The 22,027-nt window shown below is 29.7% G+C and overlaps 3 protein-coding genes across 4 annotated transcripts in view; 2 read left to right on the top strand and 1 right to left on the bottom strand.

Annotated features, from left to right (window-relative positions):
- Nucleotides 1-2,072, bottom strand: part of LOC145184922 (regulatory-associated protein of mTOR-like) — a 38,176-nt gene extending 36,104 nt beyond the window's left edge. Inside the window, exons 1-3 of the mRNA XM_090092265.1 lie at nucleotides 1,277-2,072; nucleotides 929-1,031; nucleotides 734-816 (exon numbers count right to left, since the gene is read on the bottom strand). Coding sequence (XP_089948391.1) covers nucleotides 734-816; nucleotides 929-1,031; nucleotides 1,277-1,438 — 348 coding nt within the window. The 5' untranslated portion in view covers nucleotides 1,439-2,072. The remainder of the gene's footprint in view (nucleotides 1-733; nucleotides 817-928; nucleotides 1,032-1,276) is intronic.
- A 555-nt stretch (nucleotides 2,073-2,627) lies between these two features.
- Nucleotides 2,628-4,260, top strand: LOC149885964 (uncharacterized). The gene is made up of 2 exons (XM_090094300.1): nucleotides 2,628-3,140; nucleotides 3,280-4,260. The coding sequence occupies exons 1-2, from the start codon at nucleotides 2,958-2,960 to the stop codon at nucleotides 4,258-4,260; spliced, it is 1,164 nt and encodes a 387-aa protein (XP_089950426.1). The 5' UTR covers nucleotides 2,628-2,957.
- Nucleotides 4,261-6,398: 2,138 nt separating this feature from the next.
- Nucleotides 6,399-9,462, top strand: LOC149885963 (uncharacterized). Of its 2 annotated transcripts, XM_090094425.1 has the most exons (5): nucleotides 6,399-6,534; nucleotides 6,831-6,951; nucleotides 7,371-7,475; nucleotides 8,659-8,758; nucleotides 8,871-9,462. In XM_090094425.1, exons 2-4 carry the CDS (start codon nucleotides 6,917-6,919, stop codon nucleotides 8,714-8,716), a joined length of 198 nt encoding a protein of 65 aa, XP_089950551.1. In that variant the 5' UTR covers nucleotides 6,399-6,534; nucleotides 6,831-6,916; the 3' UTR covers nucleotides 8,717-8,758; nucleotides 8,871-9,462. The 2 variants fall into 2 exon arrangements, with proteins under 2 accessions (XP_089950551.1, XP_089950550.1); XM_090094424.1 differs by lacking the exons at nucleotides 6,399-6,534; nucleotides 8,659-8,758; nucleotides 8,871-9,462 and adding an exon at nucleotides 7,608-8,233 and having other exon boundaries at nucleotides 6,819-6,951.
- The last annotated feature ends 12,565 nt before the right edge of the window (nucleotides 9,463-22,027 follow it).

Here is a 22,027-nt window from a genome sequence, read left to right as displayed (position 1 = left end):
TCTAATATCACTTTTTAAATCAACAGTTCAAAATTAAAATCTTAAATTTTACAAAAAAAAATTACATTCTAATGTGGCTAAAATTAGGCAGCAACTAACACATTGCTAGTTTTACTACCTGCTAGTTTATATAATAGCCATAATATCAAGTTATAGACTTGTAAATTGATGAAATTTCACATACTATTAAAAGGTAAGTTACAGGTCTTCATTAAAGTGTTAATCATTAATAATACATAAAGAGTTTATTACAGGATTTATACTTATCTAAAATTATTCCTGTTTAAACTTATTCCTGTTGTAAAACAGCTTTTACATCAGGAAAAATGTGCCTTTAAACAATCATAAAAAATACCAAACTATAAAGTGATTATAAACTAAATATCGCTCACCAAATAAAATTGTCAGGAGTAAATCATTAAACAAAAAAAAAAAAAAAGGTATGTCAAAGAACTTAACTAAATGGAAAATTAAAATAATCTGTTAAATGATTGTACCTATCATAAGTTCTATAACTATTTTTCCAGAAACAATATTGCTTTTAATCTACAGCTAGACATGACCCTAGAGTATATTCAAGACAAACCTTCTAATTAATAAAGTATTGAGCACTCTCAAACAAAGTAGCTGTTGATATCATTTATTATTTGTACAAGAATAGTAATATCAATAATTATTTTAAAAAAATACTATATTAATATTTACTCAACTTGTTTGCAAATTAAGCACTTACTCTTGGTTGCCATCTCTCATACTGCTCCTGCAATTTATTACTAATAGCTTCCATTGCTTTTTGTGGGTTTAAAGATAAAGGATCTGAATTGAAAAACAAAAACAATGTTTATTACTAATATTATAAATTAAAACTACATTAATTTCAATACAAAAGTTTTATTTATTTACAAAGCATTAATATGCTATAGAATACCTATCCAGCATTCCATTCGTGCACATGGGTTGGTCTTGACAATATCTGGTGGATCAACACCAATATTTAAACATAAAACAAGATTTACACTCACTGTCTTCATCTATAAAAAAACAAAAAATAAAGCAAAAAAATATTTAAGTAAAGTTATATTACTTAACCTAACAATAAATCAAAGTTAGCATTAAAGAACTTCTAGCTTTAAAATTAGTACCTGATACTTTATTGATAACATTTATTGATGTTTCACTTAACAAATTAGAAATAGAATATGCTAGCATAAAAGTCTACTTTAATACATTATGTTAATTCTGTCTTCAATTGTATGAAAAACAATTTTAAGCAAACCTTTTCTTTCATTTTCCATGTTTGAGGCGATACAGGTGTTCCTTCTATTTTTTCTTTGTGACGCTTTTTCATAAAACAAACAGGGAGTTGCCAGTCTAAAACATTATCTTCCTCATCATTTCCTTCTTCATTAACATCATCAAGCTCAATATTGCTAAACATGGCTTCTTAAAACTAAACAAATAATAATTTCTTAGCTATTTGATTTAAAAATTTGATGATTTATCAAAATTTCTCAGTAACAGAAATCTACTGTCAACTTTTATTAGAATATTAACCATAAAATTTTGGTAATATTGACATAATTTATGCAGTTAATGTAGTTAAGTATATAATGATAATGATAGCAGTAACAACAGAATTTTTTTTAAGATGAATGTAAATAACTATGATATGTAATTTGATAACTCAAAGCATAGTAATTTAAAAACTTAATTAGAGAAATAATTGCAATAATTACCTCATTTCAATGTTAAACCCTATAAATATTTAATGAATCAAAATAAACCCTCTCAAAGTGGTAAAATTTATATAGCTAGTTATATAAACTAGCCAACATTACTTAACACTAAGACATTTTTTGGTGGATAAACTTAAAGTTTGAATGGGATTATTTAAATATCTATTTTTAGTTTAACAACATTGACTAATACTTTAATATAAAAAATCTTGATTAAAGATAAACAATAGTTCCTTTAACATAAAGCTATCTTTTTCACACGTGTCGACAACTTCAGTAAGTTTCTCATTTTTATTGTCTTCTTCTGAGTCCGTCTCTGTCCGTCGTTTATAAATTGTCTAAGAAAAAATAGTTTTTTTTTTTAATCGTCTTAAGCCGGGTATTCTTCGTTGTTTTAAGTGGTTTTTAGTTTTTCTTTACTGACAAAAGTTTTGTGATTCCACAAAGTTTGATTATCACATGAAAATACGAACGCGTTCTCATGTCCCGATAACCATTAAAAAAAAATCAAAATGTAAAATTTTAAACTATTAAAAATTGTCTATAGCAGAGGTTCTATTTGTGTCTTTTTCAGATGAGGCTATAAAATACTTGTGAAAAGAATATAACAGCTAAAGAGTATCCAAACTATTAACCTAATCTATAAAAACAAACAAACAAAACAACAATAGCCACTGAAACCATTAAAGTTTTCAGTGGCTGGTAAAATTTTCTTTTTTTTAAAGAAAAAACCGTAAGAAAATTAATGTGTTAGGTTCTAAGTATTTTATTTAAATTACATCTAACAGTTAACAAATATAATATATAATAACTATTTTAGTCACTATGACATCCGCAAATTGCATTTAGCTGTAACAAACCGTCAGTGTTGAGTATTTTAAAAAGTATTTTAAATGAAAGTATTTAAAATACTATTTAAAATACTTTTGTATTATTTTTATTTTTATTTGAAATGGTTTTATTCATTAGTATTTTCAATTTTATTTCAAATACTTTTCAAGGCTATTTTTTATTTTGTTTAAAACACAAAATACAAAATACTTTTCCACCAACAGCAAATTAATTAAAACTTGGTTTCCAAAAGTTCTTTGGCTGGATTGAGCTGCCTTGGACCACCCTTGGTAATGGTAATTTGTTATTTAATTACTATATTAGAGGGAACCAATCTACCAAAAATTCAAAATGGACTGAAATTGTAGAAAACGACTGAAATTGTAGAAAATGAAAATGCTGAGAGTGAACAAGCCGTCCCTGCCATACTTTGATGGAAAATTTTTCAAAATTATATCTAAAAGTAAAACTACAGGGGGTGTTAAAATTATTGCACAGTGTATGTTATGTGTTGGCAAAAAAACCTACAGTGGTTCACTGAAAGCAACTTCTAATTTTACTCAACATCTTCAGGTATGTATATAACTACAAAAACACTATATTATATTGCGCACTAAACAGTAAAAACGATAAACACATAAAGCAATGCTACAACATAACACAAATAAATGCAATAATCTCGGTTGATTGACTGTTGTTGTTGTTGTTGCAGAATGCTCATGGCAAAAAGCGAATCGAGGAATACAAGCAGCACAAGGTTTCAGTTGCAAAACAGCGTAAGCGCTCGGTAGCTGAGATGGAATCTGGAGTTGGAGGTGGACCTTCTGTCGAATCTGGTCCTGCTTCTAAGAAGTTGAAACAAATACATATTATGCCTCGAAATCAAACATCCATTTCACAGGATGAAGTTGACAAGCTTATTGCTGACTACGTTGTGAAGGAAATGCGCCACTTGATCACAGTGGAAAAGCCGGCGTTTAAAAATTTGATCCACGGACTCAATCGCAATGTCAGTATACCTTGTCGCAAAACATTAGGCAAGCGATTAAACGCCCGTTTGCAAAAAATGCGTGATGATAAAAGAACAGTCTTCAGTAAAGTACCATTTGTTTGTACAACAGCTGACATTTGGTCAGTGAACCAAAAGAGCTACTTAGGAATGACAGCTCACTATATTGATATTAGTACTGAATGCTCAGTATCACGCATATCTGTTGCTCTTTCCTGTCAATGTTTTTTTGGAAGTCATACTTACGACTCAGTGGCTGCAATGATCTCAAAAATTCATAATGATTATGGGTTACACGTGGAAAAAATTACAGCAACAGTAACAGATAATGCCTCTAACTTCAGCAAAGCCTTCCGAGAATATTTTGTAGATACTAGCAGTACTGCATCTGGTTCAGGGATCTCTGCAACTGCTGAAGAACAAATTCAGGAAACAGGAACTGGTGATGATGATGAAGCAGAAAATTCCGACAATGATGTTGAAATAGCGGACATGACTGCAGTCCTAAATTTACCAGTTAGCAAAGACACGGATGATGATACTGAAGTTGTTCTGCCTCACCATGAAGCTTGCAATAGTCACTCTCTCAGCCTCACATCAACTACTGATGCAGATAAAGCATGTGATTCTGATGCTAATTTCAAACGTCTTTATCGAGCTGCATTGGCCAAGTGTACGTTTTGAAGTTGCCAAAGTTCAAAAAGAAGGAGTTAGAATGTTTAGAAGAGTATGTAATGATAATGGCTCCTATTGCTGTTGCCATTGACAGGTTACAAAGTGACAATGTGTACTTTGGCGATGTATTTCCGACGCTGCACACTGTACAGCAGAAGTTGCAGGACCTGCAGCAGAAATCACTGAAGCATGCTAAGAAATTTGCAGAATCTATGCTTACAAGCTTGAAAACAAGATTTGAGGTTCATCTATCATTTTCTGAACATAATACCAGCAGGATAGTTGCAGCAGTATCGCATCCCTACTTCAAAATGAGATGGGTTCCGGGTGATAAAAAAGATTTCTGTCGTGATCTCTTCGTTCGTGCAGCTAAGTCTCAGCAACAACAGTTGTTGGACAGAGCTAATACTATTTCTGACCCTGACCCACTTCCAGGTACTCAATCAGCTAGTGGCATTGGCATGAGTGATGATTTTTTCTCGTTTAGCGAAATTAACATTGCAGAACAAACAACAGCCAACAACGAATGTTTATCGTACTTAAGCGACTCTGGTACGGATTTTAAAATCTTGGCAAAATATGAAGTTATAAAACACATATTTGTGAGGTACAATACGACCTTACCTTCATCCGCACCTGTTGAGCGGTTATTTAGCACCGCTGGACAAATTCAGACGCCACGAAGGAACTGTCTTAGTGATGCAACACTCGAAAAACTGTTACTTTTAAAGGCCAATAAATATTGATTTAAAGGTTAAATTATGTCAATAAAGTTGTGATGTACGATTCGAGTCGCTACAATTCCAGTATTTTGTATTTTGTATTTAAAATAGTTTTATAATGTATTTTTATTTGAAATACTTTCCTTGTATTTTATTTTTATTTTCATTTCAAATACTTTTTAGGTAGACTATTTTATTTTTATTTCAAATACTTTTAAAAAGTATTTTGCCCAGCACTGCAAACCGTGATAAATTGTGCATTTTAATGGTCGGTCGGGTTACGGGGACAAAATGTATGTTTAAAAAAAAAGCATTTTAAAGCTGGAATTAAAAAATTGAATTAAAATTTTTTTCATCGATTTGTAACCAGTTTAAGTTTCATCCAAGATATGCTTAACACATTTCAATGATTTACTGTAAGGAAAATTAAGCTGATGTTGGACTACGCATCTACTCTATACTTGACGAATGAAAGAATCGTGGAACACCTACAAGTAAAAGTGTTAAACACTTTCACTTGTAGGTGTTCCACGATTAAAAATTTATCGCAAAATACAACATTTCAAAAGTGATCTACCGTAGTTCAAAAGTGATCTACAATAGTTCACCCAGCGAAATTGGATAAGAAAGAGCTACTAAAATTGAAAAACTTTGATGAAAACCTGGTTGGATGAGCCAAAGAAGGTTGGCTTCTAAAGTAAACGTGTCAAAAACATATATTTAGCAAAATTTGAAAAAAAACTTTAAAATACTTTTGGTGCACGTTGTCGCAGTATTTTAAAAAAGTTTTTAAAAAGTTTTAAAATACTGCGACAACGTGCACCAAAAATCAATGAAAAACAAGCAGAATAAATACCAAGCGTCGGAAATCAAGTCTAGAAATCACAGCTTCATCATTGTTGATGACGAAAAGTACTTTTCATTGTCAGGTTTTGATATAGGGTCATGGCACTCCCTACCGTGAAGAAGCACCTACCGTGGTTTTTGAAAAAATCAGTAAACTTTTTATGTTTTTTTTTTTTAATTTATTTTTTTAGTATTGTTTTATACAAAACTAACTTATTTCACTAATAATATATTTTTAAAAAGATTTTTAAACATTTGAGATGTTTTTTTACCTGCAAATGATTTTTTATTGCTTTCTTAAGAAAATCTTTGGCAGTAAAAAAAAAGTTTGCCTAGTTTTTTTTATGGTTTAAAATTTGTATAATTTTTTCGATAAAATTTTAAAATAGTTGTAAAAACATTAAATATTTTAAAACATTGTTTAATGATTTACACGGTAGGTGATTACGAAAATCTTAATATAATTAGCACAGAAACGTTTAACGTTTAACGTTTAACGTTTAATGTTTAATGTTTAACGTCGTTTCGTCATTAGTTACTAGGCTTTGAATTAGTTACTAGGCTTTGGTAGAGCGCGTTCTTCAAATGCACGCGGCCATTGGAGAAAGATCTTTTGAGCGAGTTAAAATTTTTTTCCTTTTGGAATTTAATTATTAGTTTAGATATATTACATAAAGAATCATCTTAATCAATTATATATCATATTATAATTGAAGTAAGTATATGAAATAGTTATATATACATTTTTATCAGATAAAGTAGAAAGGATTAAAACTTTTATTAGATAAAGTAGAAAGGATTTAAAGTAGAAAGGATTTTAATTTTTTAAATCGTTTAGATTTTGTTTGTTTTAGTTTTTCTTTTAGCAGTTTTATTTTTATTATTTTATATTTTAGAAGGAAAATAGGGGTATGGATGTTATTTAAAGTTATACTATTGCTGTTTCCATAAAATTGTTATTTTTACTTTGAAATTTCTGTGATGCTATCAACTATTTTTGTTCTTTTTTAGAAAATTAAGAAAAAAAAAATTAAAATTTTGTGCCAACACTGACAATGCATGTGACATGTTATTGTATGTAAAGGTTAAATGCTGTTATGAAGATTACAGTTCTTATGAGAAAAAAAAGAAGGTAAAGTGAATTGTTTGTAAATATATATTTTGTATCTTTTTAAATTTTCTTGCATCATTTTTAGAATTTTTGTTTGCACACGTTTATTGTTTGCATATATGCTTTTTTGATATGTATGTGTATTTGGTAATAAGTGCTTTATAGTTGTTTTATCAATGTGTTTTTATAATAATGTAAAGTGTTTTTTTACTGTTTGTGTATGTGTTAATGTGTTACATAATTGTTTTAAAAATGTGTTTAAATATGTATATAAGGTATTTATTTATTTTAGTATTAGTATATATTTAACCTTATATACATATTTAAACACATTTATTGTGCTTATAGTTTGTACATATGTTTATACTATGTTCTTTCTGTGTTTTTAAAGTGCTGTGACTTGGTAAACATCTACCTGAAAATCAATTAATGTATTTTAGAGAAGAAGCAGAACATATGGCTTTAGATCGTGCAGCTCAGCGTGATATGCACCTAATGGCATGGTTTAAGTTAAATACTGAAAATGAAAGAGCATATTGCTATTCGTATGTAGACATTCCTTATCACTTTATATTTGATGATAAACATTGTAAATGGAAGGTTAGAAAAAGGGGTGGTAATAAGGTGATAGTAAGAATGTATAAAGTTAATCCAACTGGAGAATAGTTTTTTCTTAGACTGTTACTTTTGCAAGCAAAAGGAGCAACATCTTGGGAGGATGTGCATACTGTTAATGGTATTGTCCTTGAAACGTTTTGTGTAGCATGTGATTTGAAAGGTCTGTTGCAAGATGACACTGAATGGCAGAATACTCTTTCTGAGGCGGTTTTAAGACATGCCAAAGAAAATTAGACAGTTGTTTTCAATTATTTTGACCTTTTGTGAACCTGACAATCCTTTACATCTCTGGAATACATACAAATTTTTTATGATGGAAGATTTCATTCACCACTCAGTCCCACTTCTAATAGCTGAACAAGCTACTCTTCATCAAATTGAAAAGATTATTAATCAAATGTGTTATATAAAACCATATTTGTTTATAGTTGTATATATGTTTAAATTATGTTGTTTCCATGTTTTCAAAGTGGTGTGATTTGGCATTATGTTGAGCAAGATTGATAACCTTGCCAGCCAAGCGATGTACTTATAGCAGAGTTGTGACTTGGCAGCATTTAGTGCCAGGCGGAGTTACTGCTTTGGAGCTAGGTTGTGTTGTGTAGCCTTTTTTAATTATTCTCAAAACACATAATAATGTCTCTTAATGTTTAGCGTAATGTGTATGAGAGTATGCAACCTTGATCTTTAAGTCTAGGGTGTTTTCATGTCCTAAATTTGAAGTAATTGAATAACTAATATTGAACATAAAAACAAATATACTTTTATGTATTTATATGTTTAGTAAAAAGATAAATATAAATATAAAAGATAAATACTTTAAATTTGTTTTCTAATTTTGCCTTTCATATTTTAATTTGGTTCGTTATCTTCACTGGATTTTAGGATCAAGGATGTAAATATTCTATTGTTATGTGTTGTTTGTTTTGTTGGTATTCATTTTTAACAATAGACACCTTCATGTTGGTGACTATTGTAAAAAATGAATAATAGGTAGTTTCATTATTGGAACTTACTGCTTTTATTTATTTACTGAAAGCCAAGACAACATTATGCTAAAAATGCAATTTATATCTTAATTTGATTTTTTTTTTTTTTTTTTTTTTATAGTATTGTTAATCCTTCCTTTTGTACTTCGAAACAGATTTTATTGTTACATTTTCGATAAATGTATATTAACTGCCATGTCAAAATGGGTTACTATAAATAGGTACATCGATTTTCAGTTTTTATGTGGTGTTTTTTTTTTTTTTGGTTTTTTTTGGTTTTTTGGTTTTTTTTTTTGTTATGGTATTATAATTCCTTTTTTTTTTTTCTTTAAGATTTACGATTGACGCATTTATACGATTTATAAAAAAAACCTGATTACCTTTTATTGTAAATTTTGGTCAGTTAAAATGATATAAATGTATGCAATTAGTTCAATTTTTTTTAAAGTTTTCTCTATTTTAAGCCTAATAATTTGCTGTACGTAATTTGGTGGTTAATATTGTAGTTTAGCGCATTTTTCAAATATCGAGTTACTTAAATTTTATAAGGTTTTTAACTAATTAATTAGCTTAGTTTGCATTTGCAACACTTTTGAGGAAAGAAAAAATTCTTATATATGTTAAATTCTTATAAATATTAAAAAGAAAAAATTCTTATACACGTAAATCATTGTTTTACATTTCGGTATTCTGGTAAAAGGTCTTCATCAAAAACTTGACTACTCTTAATAAAAATATTCTCCTGACCACCATTAAGGTAAAACGGCAAAAACGGGGAAGGGAGGTCCTTTATTAGTGTCAAAATATTGAAGAGAACTTAACGTTTTAAAGACAGTTTCCTTTTTTAAAGAAACATGTATCAAGGGGATACCAAAAAGTTAATAATTCATGTATAATTAACGTTCGCTTTATATTAATCTTATAAATTAAAGTTCATGTTATAAAAAATATCACAAAAATTTAGCTTCACTTTTTCGTCAATTTAAAGCATTATGAAGTGTTATTATTTTGAGTCAGTAACTAAAAACGTATTGCGTTGAACTTGGTAATATCGAGGAAAATGGTTCTGCCTAACACTGATATGACCTATGTCAATGGTAAATTACTCAATATTAAATAATTGGAAAATTATTTTACCTCCGCATTTTTATTTTAACTTTACAGATGGTTTAATTTTTTAAATTTGAAGGTGTTTTTCTAGAAGGGTATTAGTTATGGTTTCGCAACTTTAAATTGTGGAATACAGCCACTATAAATTAACAGACCGACCATAACCCGTTTTACGGGTTGCTTATTGCTAGTTTTAATAGTTAGCACTTACCGTTTATAAAAATATTTTTTCGGACGTGTTTTATTTTGTGAAGTTTTCTCCTTGAAAAACCATTTAAGCATTAAATCATATCTTGGAGAAGAAATAGAGAACGAATTGGGTGCTTGGTTAATGCAGTGCGCTAACATGGGATTTGCGATAACAAAAAAGATATTAAGGCAGTACAAAAAATAGTTAAAGGGGGAGGTATAAAAGCACCATTTAAAGATGATATCCCAAGTAAAAACTGCTTTTACAAATTTATGCGCCGTCATAAGGAATTATTGCAAAAACGAGCAAAGCATATTAGGAGAGCTAGAGGTCTTATAACTGAAGCATCGATAAGAAAATGGTTTAATGAGATGTATGAATTATTAGACGATGATGCGCAATACCTTAATGATCCATCTCGTGTTTTTAACTTAGACGAAATTGGTTTTGAGTTAGCACCAAAAACTGGAAAAGTAATTGGCATTAGAGGAAGAAATGTTTTTGAAGAATGCAATAACGGCAATAAGGAAAACCTTACAACTCTATTTTGCGTAAATGCAAATGGTGAATTTGCATCATCATCAACATTGTGTAAGTATGCTCGAATGCCAAAAAACATTGCTGCTGCTGCACCACCAGGTTGGGGACTTGGTAAAAGTAACAGTGGCTGGATGACTGTCGAATGCTTTTATGAGTACTTCAAAAATGTGTTAGAACCATATTTGAAATCTATTAATACACAATTACCAATATATATGTTCATGGATAGACATCGCTCGCATCTGTCTAAAGAGCTCAGCATGTATTGCTCTTCGGAAAGAATTCATTTGATTTCATTGTTTCCTAATGCTACACACATCTTACAACCATTATATGTGTCAGTTTTCGGGCCTATGAAAAAAAAAAGGCAGAACATTTGTCGGCAATTTAAATTGGATAACGATTTTAATGAAATTCGCAGAGAAAATGTACCAATGTTGTTGAATAATTTTGTTATAGATCCAAATATGAAAAAAAATGTTATTAACGGATTTAGGTCGACAGGAATATTCCCATTTAATGCGAACAATGTTGGTTATAAAAAAGTAATTCAACGTGTTAAATTGAATTCTACAATTGATAATAATGAAACTAATCTTTCAAGCCATAATAATGTGGGAAACATATTTGAAAATAACGTTGCACCTGAAGTATTTCTCCAGCTTGAAAAAACTGGAAATAAAGAATGGGGAGGAAAAACTGACTTCAGAGAATAATTCAATTTTTTGAAAATACTTAAATTTAACAATAGCTCCAAACAAACCATAAATTTAATAAAAGCCAACAATACAGGGTGCGGCAGCGATTCGCGAACTCATTTTTGGCTAGGTTTTGTGATGTAAATAAAATACTTCCGCAATTTAATTTTGTTGATTAATGTTCAATAACCGTCTTAGATTTTAACAAAATTGTGAATAAAAAACATTTTAGTTAAAAGTTTTACAATGGAAGCCAAAACAACCGAAGCTTTAAATTTGATTCACGTGGGTTTACCTGCACGTGAAGTGATTCGTGTTTCTGGAGTGTCTAAAACTACATTTTACAAAGTGAAAAAACGTGACAGAGCTGAGAAAGCCAAAATGCCATCTCCAGTGAACAAAAAAAAGTTTATAAAAAGTTTACAGAAAAGCTTAAAAAGCATGTTGAAAAGAATCCTACTGTATCCATTAGAAAGACAGCAAAGTTGTTCAATATTGATGAGAGGACAGTCAGAAGAACTCTTAAAACACTTGGAAAAGTCAGTGTGGCCCAACCTTCATGTCAACTTTTGACAGAAAGACTAAAAACTTTAAGATTGAAGCGATCAAAGAAACTTCTGAGTCAGCTAAAAAGCCAGGCTTCGTCAACAGGTAATGTTTTCTCAGATAAAAAACATTTTAGCATTGACTGTGTGACAGATAGGTGTAATAACAGATTAATTGTGCAGAAGAGTGGCAAAGCACCACCTGTGTATCACACCAAGTACCCTCAGTCCATCATGATGCTAGGAATCATCGCTTCCAATGGAGAGAAATGTCCACCAATCTATATCAAAGAGAAAGAAAAAGTTACCTCTGATGTGTATATTAGCTTATTAAAACGCTATGTGGTGCCATTACCGAAGAAGACATTCCCAGAAAGCAATTACACTTTTCAACAGGACAATGCACCTTGTCATAGGTCCAGAAAAAACTCAACAGTATCTTCAGGACAATATGATTAATTTCTGGCCCAAACACTTTTGGCCACCATCCAGCCCTGACCTGAATCCCCATAACTATAGTATATGGAGCGTAGTTGAGAGTAAGGCTTGCAAAAAGACCCACTCAAGTGTCAAGTCATTAAAGTCATCAATTACCCGTGCTATGAAATCAATTTCAAAGGAATGTATAATAAGCACCTGCCAGTCCTTCCGCCCTAGGCTTGAGACAGTGATCAAAAAAAAAGAAAACCTAATTGAATGTTAAGGTAGGAAAAGTATTTATCTTCAACTTTTCTCCTATTAATATTCCGTATATTTAATTTTTTAGTGCTTTAAAAATTGATTTTGAAAAATGTTCTAAAAAGTTCGCGAATCGCTGCCGCACCCTGTAATGTAACAAATAATGAAATCGATAAAGAATTGTATTTAGATATTAGCAGTACGCAAAATGAAATCATGTCTAGTAATGTTAGCGAATTCGGAAAAAGCGTAATTATTCATGAATCCGGTAAAAGTAAATCAGCAACAGATCCAACAGATTCAAATAAACAAATAATAAAAGATGTAAATCCATCACACGACTTTCTTTTATGGCCAAAACAACCAATCACGAAAAAAAGGCTTAAACAAGTTGAACGATTACCGAGCGTTGTAATTTCATCCAAATTATTAGAGATTCAAATAACTAAAGAAAATGCAAAGGAAGAAGAGGATATCAAAAAAATTGAACGTAAAAATAAAGCTGCTGTAAAAAAAAAGAATTGAAAGAAAAAGAAAAACAAGAAAAATCTAAAATAAAACAAGCTGTCATGGCCGTATATCTCACATTTTTGAGGGGGAAATTAAGAGGCCGATTTCTGTTCAAAAAATGGCTGCACCAAATATCTGTTCAAACCTTAATTATCTACTTATATTTCTTCAATATAAAAGTGACAATCGCTGTTTATTATTATATATTTATTCAAGATATATTAGTTATCAAAGATTTGAAGACATTTGTGTAATATTTGTTGGAGATTTGTAGTCATTGCTAAAATACCAAAATTAACTGTCACAAAAATTATTCAAATCAAAGTACATTTATATCTATGTATATTATATTTGTCTATAATATATGTCTATATTCATGTATATTCTTAAACTATAAGAAAAATTTCAAGAAATAATTCAAAGAACTCAAACAGAAGGTAAATTTTAATAAAGTATATAAACAAATGCTATACAAACTTGCATAACATACAGCTTATATTTCCAATTTTAACTTTATTTTTTTCTTTATCTCTTTTGAAATGTTTTTAAGTTATCATTGCAAAGGAAATCCTTTGATATTTTTTGTTTGTTGTTAAAAAAAACATTGACAAGAACTTTTGTTGAAAACATAATTTCCCAACTTTCAGATTCTCACAAACAAATTTGCTTTTTGGTGCATATTTATGTACCATGTATGTTGATGACTTAATTACAGGAATTGATAAAGATGAAATTTTCATTCTCAATAAATTCCAAAATGGCAAATACACTACAAACAAATTCTGCAAGCTGTTTGGATGGAACAAATAGTCCACCACGTGATAACAGAGATAGATAAAAGTTATTTTCAAGATCGCAGTCCCCAGCTTTCAAATATGCTTTGCAGTTTTCACATTTAGACCTTTTTGATAATTTTTTTGCAACATAGCCTGCTATAGTTATTGCAACTTCTTGACTATAACAATCAAGAGAACTTTCCATAATTTCCTCACTTCGATTATTAAACAGTTCATCAAGTATAGTTAATGAAGGATGAGCATCTGGTAGTAGATTTTCTTCCCAAAAGTTTATATGCTCTTTAATTAAGGAACGACATGACAAAATTCTTTCTGAATTTAAAACTTCTCTTAAACTTACAAGAAATCTGCCCCCACTCATTTGCCTGTATTGTAAGAAACGTCTCTCAATTGGGTCACTTTATAAATGAGCTGTCTATACATAATCTTATCCATCATTCAACAGTTTTTCAACAAGCACTGCTTGAGCACGTAGAGTGACTACAAATGCTGATGCAGTTTGATTTGTGAGGGTGAATGCAGTTGAAAGAGACCACTGATCAATCCAATCAGCCAGAGCTTGGGAAAATGTCATTTTCATGTCTCCTGATACAATAGCATTGCCAATAATATTAGGTGAAAATGTTTGTTTAGAATTAGCAATTATCCACCAAGTGTTAAAAATAGTTAAAAAATTAGAAACATCTTTCTAATTCAGTCCTAATGCAAGTGGCACACTTTGCTTATTATTTTTAGGTAAATCTTCAAATGTAAGTTTAGGAGCTTTTCTAAGTTTACCTTTTAGTCCATTATCATTAATGTAAATCTTGCATAAATCATCCCACCTAATATATCCTGATGGACAATCAATATTGATATTTGCATTGTGATATTTAAAATCTGAAAATTCAAATTTTTTTCCGTTTAGTAACTTATTTCTAAAGTTTTTGACTAAATGCACACTATCATAAAACAAATAAGTCTTCTTTCCATAATTCTGTGGGTGATTTATAAAATATTTTAATTTAGAATTGAACATTGTAACTAATGATGAGAATGCATTAACATTAGTGGAATGATTTTCTGCCACTATACCAGGCACAGTGAATCCATAAAATCAATAGTATCATAATTCCATTTTTTTTTTCTTTATTATTTACGATTGACGCATTTATATGATTTATAAAAAGCATGTTCCATTTTGATTCATCAAATTCAACGACAACGGGCGTATCGTCGACATTAATTCCACCAATGATTTGCGGAATTTCTTCCATACCAGCTTCGCAGACATTGCTATAATAATATTCGCAGACATTGCTACAATAAAAACTTCATTTGTTTTTCATTATCAACATTCGGTTAAAAAAAAAAGTTTTTCTTTTAATATGGAATTTTTTACGTTACAGGTCCGCAAATTGGTAAAGTATGGAGGAAATTTATGTAAAGAAAAAAAATTCAGCTTGTTGTTGTTAGATTTTTAAAAGCTTTTTCAAATCATACTGAAAAGTTTACCTTTTTTACCTTTTTAGTTTACCTTATTAACTTTCTGTATTTTTAATAACTTTTAACAACTAACTTTTTTAAAAAATGTGTAAGTTCCTTTTCTTAATTACTTAAATTAGTTCATTTGTTTTTCATTATCAACATTCGGTTAAAAAAAAAATTTTTTCTTTTAATATGGAATTTTTTACGTTATGTTACGTTATGTTTTTTATGTATTTATTTTTTTCCATACTTTTTAGCAGTTAGTGATTTATTGAAAACTGGGTTCCTTACAAAATTAGGTACATACAGTAAACTAAGAGTTATGTTTATGTAATACAACAAATTAGGTTCAATGTTCAGATTTTTTGTTTGAATTAAAAAAACTGCTATGAATGCCAAGCACTTAAAATCTTTTAATACTGAAAATTATAAGAGCAACAATGAATCATCTAAAAAAGTATGGAAAATAAAAGGAGAAAATTTTACACCTTTTTGGAATATGTGGTGTTTTATTAATTTTTTTTTTGTTGTAATTATAGTATCATAATTCCATTTTTTTTTTCTTTATTATTTACGATTGACGCATTTATATGATTTATAAAAAGCAGTTTCAGTATGATACTATACAATTTTTTTCTTTATTATTTACGATTGACGCATTTATATGATTTATAAAAAGCAGTTTCAGTATGATACTATACAATTTTTTTCTTTATTATTTACGATTGACGCATTTATATGATTTATAAAAAGCAGTTTCAGTATGATACTATACAATTTTTTTCTTTATTATTTACGATTGACGCATTTATATGATTTATAAAAAGCAGTTTCAGTATGATACTATACAATTTTTTTCTTTATTATTTACGATTGACGCATTTATATGATTTATAAAAAGCAGTTTCAGTATGATACTATTAGGTTTTCAAGGTTTTCAGCTATTTTTTGTGATTTTCCAGAAAATGTGACTTCTGGAATTGCTTGAACAATATAAGAAACTGATTCTTTTAGTCCTTATATTGTTCAAGCAATTCCAAAATTATCATGAATGCAACTATTCCTTTGTAAAAATTGCCTTCTTTGTCAGCACCAACACACTCTCCTCCCTGATATTGTGCTGCTTTTTGTAAATACATTTCATCTAACATCATAATACAATCACAAGAAGTTTTTCCTTTTCACGTAGAAGTTTTAAAACCTTTAAAGAATCAACACCTCCTTGTTGAACTTTATTTAACAAAGATATCAATGGTACTTAAAAAGTTCCCTTTTTAAGTAACAGTTTGTATGCCTGCATAGAAGTATATCTTAGAAGTAATGCATACCGAATCATCTCTGCAAAATATGGTGGCCTACCTTGTGTCTTATAAAGCTCTCTATTTTTAAATATAATCAAAACATACCAAGAAATGTGACAACCAGCCCCAACAGTTTTAAATATAATCAAAACATACCAAGAAATGTGACAACCAGCCCCATAGTATGTGACAACCAACCCCGTGGTTGGGGTTGGTTGTCACACGGAAGAGGTCTTTGATAAATGATTATACAGCAAAAAATATTTCACTCAATGTCATAAAAATATTCTAATAGTTACAGGAAATAGTTTAACTACTTTTGTGCAAAGTTTGGCATTGATTTGATGAAAAATAAAAGCTACGCAGTCTAAACTGTAAAAAGTGTGACAACCAACTCCGCTCTCCCCTATTTGTTTCTTAATTTAAGTATATAAAACTAAAATTAAAATATACGATTTTTTTCATACACGGTAGATGGAGAATCGATTACGGTAGGTGGTGCTTTATCACGGTAGGTGAAGAAACGTACTAGCTCTTACAAAAAATTAAAAATAACGTTAAGGTGGCTTCACAGGAAATAAAAGGTGTAAAATCAAAAAAAAAAAAAAAAATTGAAAAACATGATTTTTGAGACTTTTAACAATGCTGAAAATGATGGTACAATTATTTTTTAATAATTTTAATTTTTTAAGCAACAATTTTGCATTTTGCAGGTATGATATAAAGTAGCTTCCTTAGCAACGCCTATAGCAACGGAAAAAAGCAGTATGAAAACTTTTGTTTAACCACTCTTTTGGTATGTTTTCGTGTTCTGCAATTATAAAAGATTTAGTTTAGAGGCTAACCATGTTCAGTTTTAAAAATAAAATCGTTCCACTTATTAAAATTGCATCATTTCACGATCATTTAATTACTTCTTGTGACAACACCATTATACTAACACAAGTTGTGTTGATACAATGTTTACTTGAAATATTTTTTTAGATTAATAAATTAAATATATAATGGGTAATTATAAGAATACTTCAAGATCTAAGAAGAGAAAATTTAGTGGTAACAAGCACACCAAATGTATTAAAGATACGAATGTAACTGGTAACTTGTCTGAAAATGTTTCATGTATCAGTTCTAAAAAGTTAAAGTTTGATGTCGAAGATACAAGTAATGCCAACACAAATGATTATTTTCTTCTTGTTAATTTTATTTTTATCAAACAGTTATTTGATTTGGTTAGTGCATGTCCTGATTGTAAAAGTAAAGTTAACATCACAGATGATTATTCTAGCAGAATGGGTTTCTCCCATAAACTTATTTTAACATGTACAAATGCACAATGTTCTTTTACATACAGTAATTTTACTTCAAACATTGTTAAAAATGATAAAAAAGGTAGAAACATGTTTGATGTTAACCTGAGAATGGTAATTGGATTCCGTGAAATTGGAAGAGGACACCAACCAATGGTTAATTTTTCACGACTTATGAACATGTCATGTTTAACTGTAAATGCTTTTGACAATATAAGTAAAACCGTTAAAGAAGCGTACAAAGTTGCTTCAGAACAATCAATGAATGAGGCTGCTTTTAATGTTAAGCAAGAGTCAAAAGAAAAACTTAACTCTGGAGAAGCACTTGTCCAAGTTGCTATTGATGGTTCTTGGCAAACACGAGGCCACTCTTCATTAAATGGCGTTGTTACAGCCATATGTGGAGGAAAATGTTTAGATACACAAGTACTGAGTAAATATTGTAGAGGTTGTCAAATTTGGGCAAATAATAAAGGTTCTGCAGCTTATGAAACATGGAAAGCAAAGCACAAATGTAGTCTTAATCATACTAGGTCCTCAGGAGCCATGGAGAGTGCTGGTGCAGTTGATATATTCTCTCGTTCTCTCTTGAAATATGGTTTAATTTACAAATACTATCTTTTAATGATGTTGTTGCAAGCAAACCATATGATGTTTTTAGTATTACGCCTGAAAAATTAGAATGTGTTGGACACGTTCAAAAAAGAATAGGTTCACGTTTGAGAAGTCGACGCAAAGTGTCATACGGCAATAAAAAATTGTCTGGAAAAGGGAGATTAACTGAAGCAAGTGTAAATACATTACAGAATGCTTTTGGTATTGCTATCAGGCAAACAGCTGCAAAACAAAATTTAACTGATGAACAGAAAGTGTATCAAATGAAAAAAAACATAAAAGCTGTTTTGCGCCATTATACAGATTTTGAAGACAAATCTCATCCACATATTCTTTGCCCAATTGGTCCAGATAGCTGGTGCAAGTGGAAAAAAAGTAAAAATGCAGATGCAGATGAAAACTATTCTCCTAAATTAAACTTGCCTGAATGGATTTATGAAATTATTAAAAAAGACTTTGATGAATTGAGTAATGACAGTTTATTGAAAAAATGTCTTCATGGGCAAACTCAAAATTGTAATGAAGGACTAAATAATATCATCTGGTCCCGATGTCCTAAAAATGTTTATGTAAAGACAGATGTTCTTGAAATGGGAGTAAACTCAGCAGTTCTTTCTTTTAATGAAGGTTCATCTGGTATTTATCGTGTATTTAAACATTTAAATCTAGACTTTGGAAAAAATACAATAACCAGTTCAGTAAAAAAAGACCGAAAGCGGTTACAGAATATGGTGAAAAAAGGACAACCAAAAAAAAAAAAAAGAAGAAAAGAGTTGAGAGGAATTAGGAAAGGTTGGATTGATAAAGATCAAGAACAATTATCAAAAAATAGCTACAAAAAGGGATGTTTTTAAAACTTTTTTAACTTATTTGCCTTATATCTAAAAATGAAGATTTTAACATAATTTATAAACTCAAAACACGATATCTCAACATTAAAAAATGCTTACACCTTCAAAATTTCCCTAATTGTCCAATACATATATATGTAGAGAATGAACTAGAATCTTGATAATTGAATGAATATTTATTGATTGCTAAGTCTTTTTTTGAACCCTACCCTCTAAAAATTAGTCAATTTTCAGTTTTTAGGGACTTAAAAGAAATGTTTTTGTTTTTATATATTGATCTTAGTTCATCCTCTACCTCATATATCAGATAATAATATTGCAAAGTTGCGAGTTGTTTTAATTAGCCATTCTGATTTAATCATGTTTTGAAAAATAAATAAATATATGCTTTTTTATGCGTTTTTTATAAATAAAGTCCTCTTTTTTTTTTTTTTTTTCAATAAGCATTTATATTTTATTGTTATTTTCATTAAATTGAATTTATAAAACTGATTTTAGAACAGATTTAAGTTATTTTACTAAAAAAAAAACATTTCCTGTGAAGCCACCTTAAAAAAATAACTTTACTCAAATTCGAAATCTATAATTTAGTTAATAACTGAATATAAAATATTGATTCGAAAACCCTAAATAAAAATCTGTTTCTGGTTTTGGAGTTAAGAAGTTTTGAAGTTAAAAGTTTTTTTTGAAGTTAGTCGCGGTAGGGGGGGGGGTGCCATGACCCTACCTGGAAATAACAGATTTTATTCTACTGACATGTAAAATACTCCGTCAAATGTAAAGTACAAATCAGATCAAATTTTAAAATTGCATAATCGGCGCTATCCAGAATATGCATTTATGCGTTATGAGCATTTTGTGCACAGTTTTAAATATCAAAATATGTTCATGGGAACTATAAATCTTCAAATTTTGAAGTTTTCTTAAAACAATTGTTTAGTACTTCGTGCAGTGTGCTTAGGGTCATGCTACAAAACAAAACTGGATTGAATGTTTAACTGTTGAGCGTTTGAGAGTAGATTTCGTTCGATGTTTTTGCAAATGTTCTATGTTCAGTGTGGTGTTAACTCAGTATAACAAAACATATCAAAGCTGTAGTCGAGTTTTCAGAGTTAATAAATATATTGTCTCATTGGAACAGTTGGATCGGTTTTTGTTAACAGGGCGCAGTCAGTAATGATAAACTTTCAGAAAATCAAATTTTTAACAAAAATCATTTTTTAGGATAGAACTCATAGTTTGATAAAAACTATTTTGTGAACCAGGAAGAAGCCAAAAAACTGGGGAAATCGTGAGAACAACAAAGATAAAGTATAGGGCTACAAACACTGATCATGTCTTTTTTTTGAGCTTTATTTTTTACTTATTATTTATTTTTATTTGAGATTATGCTACATGTGCTAGAAAAAAACATTTTTTAGTATACTACTCCTCGTTATTTAATAGGAATGAAGGTTGAAAGCTGATAAAAGCGAAAAAAATTGAACCCAATTTTCAAAGAAAAAAAGGATCTGTGCATTTTTTTAACAAAAACAGGTTCAGTATGTACAAAGACAGAGTTCATTAGTGGGGGATCCAAGGAAGAATCGATTTCTTAAACAGTTTTCAATAAAACGACGCCTATGTTTTTAAAGCCTTTTGTAAGAGCTTAGTATATGCATGTAGCTTCAAAGCGAGACAACTATTTGTAAAATTGATGCATTAAGCCAATTTGTTTCTGTTATTTTTATTGCTTTGTTTCTTATTTCTATAGGGTGGGGTACCTAATTTGTGAAATATGGGTCAAATTTTAGAGCATATCAACAATATAAAAGGAAAATGTGTAAATTAAAGAATTACAAAATTACTGCTTTTAAATAGGATATAAAAGTATATATTGTTTTTTTTTTATTCCCCAAAATAACAAATATTAACCCCCTGGATTCTGTGATTTCAAAAACAATTTGATTTGATTGAACGTTTTGAAATTAAGAACATCAATGCATTTGGATCAGTATAAAAGCCGGGGACAGACGGTTTCTATGTAAAGTATAGAAACATTTGTTACATCAAAGTAGTTTTGAGAAGGTATCACAGACTTTGTTACTAAGTAAAGTAGAAAAACATTCGATTAAATAAAACGGAGATTTACTGAAATAATTTTTCTATCGTAACAAGTTAATTAAATAAAATGTTATTTTACACTTTTTATTTGTTATTATGTTAAAGTCGAGTTAAATAAAATATGCCGCACCAATAACGCCTTAATCCGGTCCTATATAAAAACATTTTTTAATTTGAAGTGCTTTTAACTGATTAAGTTTTTTTGGATGTGTTTATTCGTTGTTAACCTATAAATTCTAACCTACAATATAACCTATGTTAATAACCTATAATTGAAGACTACACAGAACGTTTGGGAACTATACGGGATCACCCAGAGGTTTAGCAAACTTTCACATTTGCATCCATTTCATTACATACTGGTGTTTTGCCTATTGCTTTCTGACATCTTTTTTTTTTCAAAGTAGAAAAAGTGGACCACTGTGGGTTTTCAATTACATTCCAAAAAATTTAATTCTGCTCTTGTACTCTTAAAAATTTAGATAAATCGGTATTAAGTAAATGTGTACTGAGAAACCTTTTTTGATATAATCGACAAAAGTTACGAAAACAACTCATTTCTTTTAAATTAAATATTATCTTCACTATTACTAGAATATGTAGAGATCTCTTTTGGATCAAAGAATTTAGGGATATTGAGGTTAAGAACTGAACTTGTGCGCAACATTTAACCGAACGTTTAGCACAAACCCGCGTACGAGTTAAATGGGTACGAAACGTTGCGTATACTTTTAACTACAAATTTAGTTTATCTAAAACCAGTTATAATGTATCGTCG

The sequence above is a fragment of the Hydra viridissima genome, unplaced genomic scaffold (genome assembly GCF_058129835.1).
Source record: "Hydra viridissima isolate aposymbiotic clone 2 unplaced genomic scaffold, HvirCarnegie_v1 scaffold_7, whole genome shotgun sequence".
Classification (NCBI taxonomy): domain Eukaryota; kingdom Metazoa; phylum Cnidaria; class Hydrozoa; order Anthoathecata; family Hydridae; genus Hydra; species Hydra viridissima.
The sequence above is the reverse complement of the archived record's forward strand: the minus strand, read 5'-3'. Positions and strand labels throughout refer to the sequence as shown.

What these genes read in the sequence shown, in the direction of transcription:
- LOC149885964 (XM_090094300.1), top strand. Translation starts at nt 2,958, where the DNA reads ATGAAAATGCTGAGAGTGAACAAGCCGTCCCTGCCATACTTTGATGGA. An exon ending in ATTTTACTCAACATCTTCAG is followed by an intron (nt 3,141 to 3,279) that starts GTATGTATATAA and finishes TTGTTGTTGCAG; the next exon opens with AATGCTCATGGCAAAAAGCG.
- LOC149885963 (XM_090094424.1), top strand. Translation starts at nt 6,917, where the DNA reads ATGAAGATTACAGTTCTTATGAGAAAAAAAAGAAG. An exon ending in CTTATGAGAAAAAAAAGAAG is followed by an intron (nt 6,952 to 7,370) that starts GTAAAGTGAATT and finishes AATGTATTTTAG; the next exon opens with AGAAGAAGCAGAACATATGG. An exon ending in GAAAGAGCATATTGCTATTC is followed by an intron (nt 7,476 to 7,607) that starts GTATGTAGACAT and finishes GTTTTTTCTTAG; the next exon opens with ACTGTTACTTTTGCAAGCAA.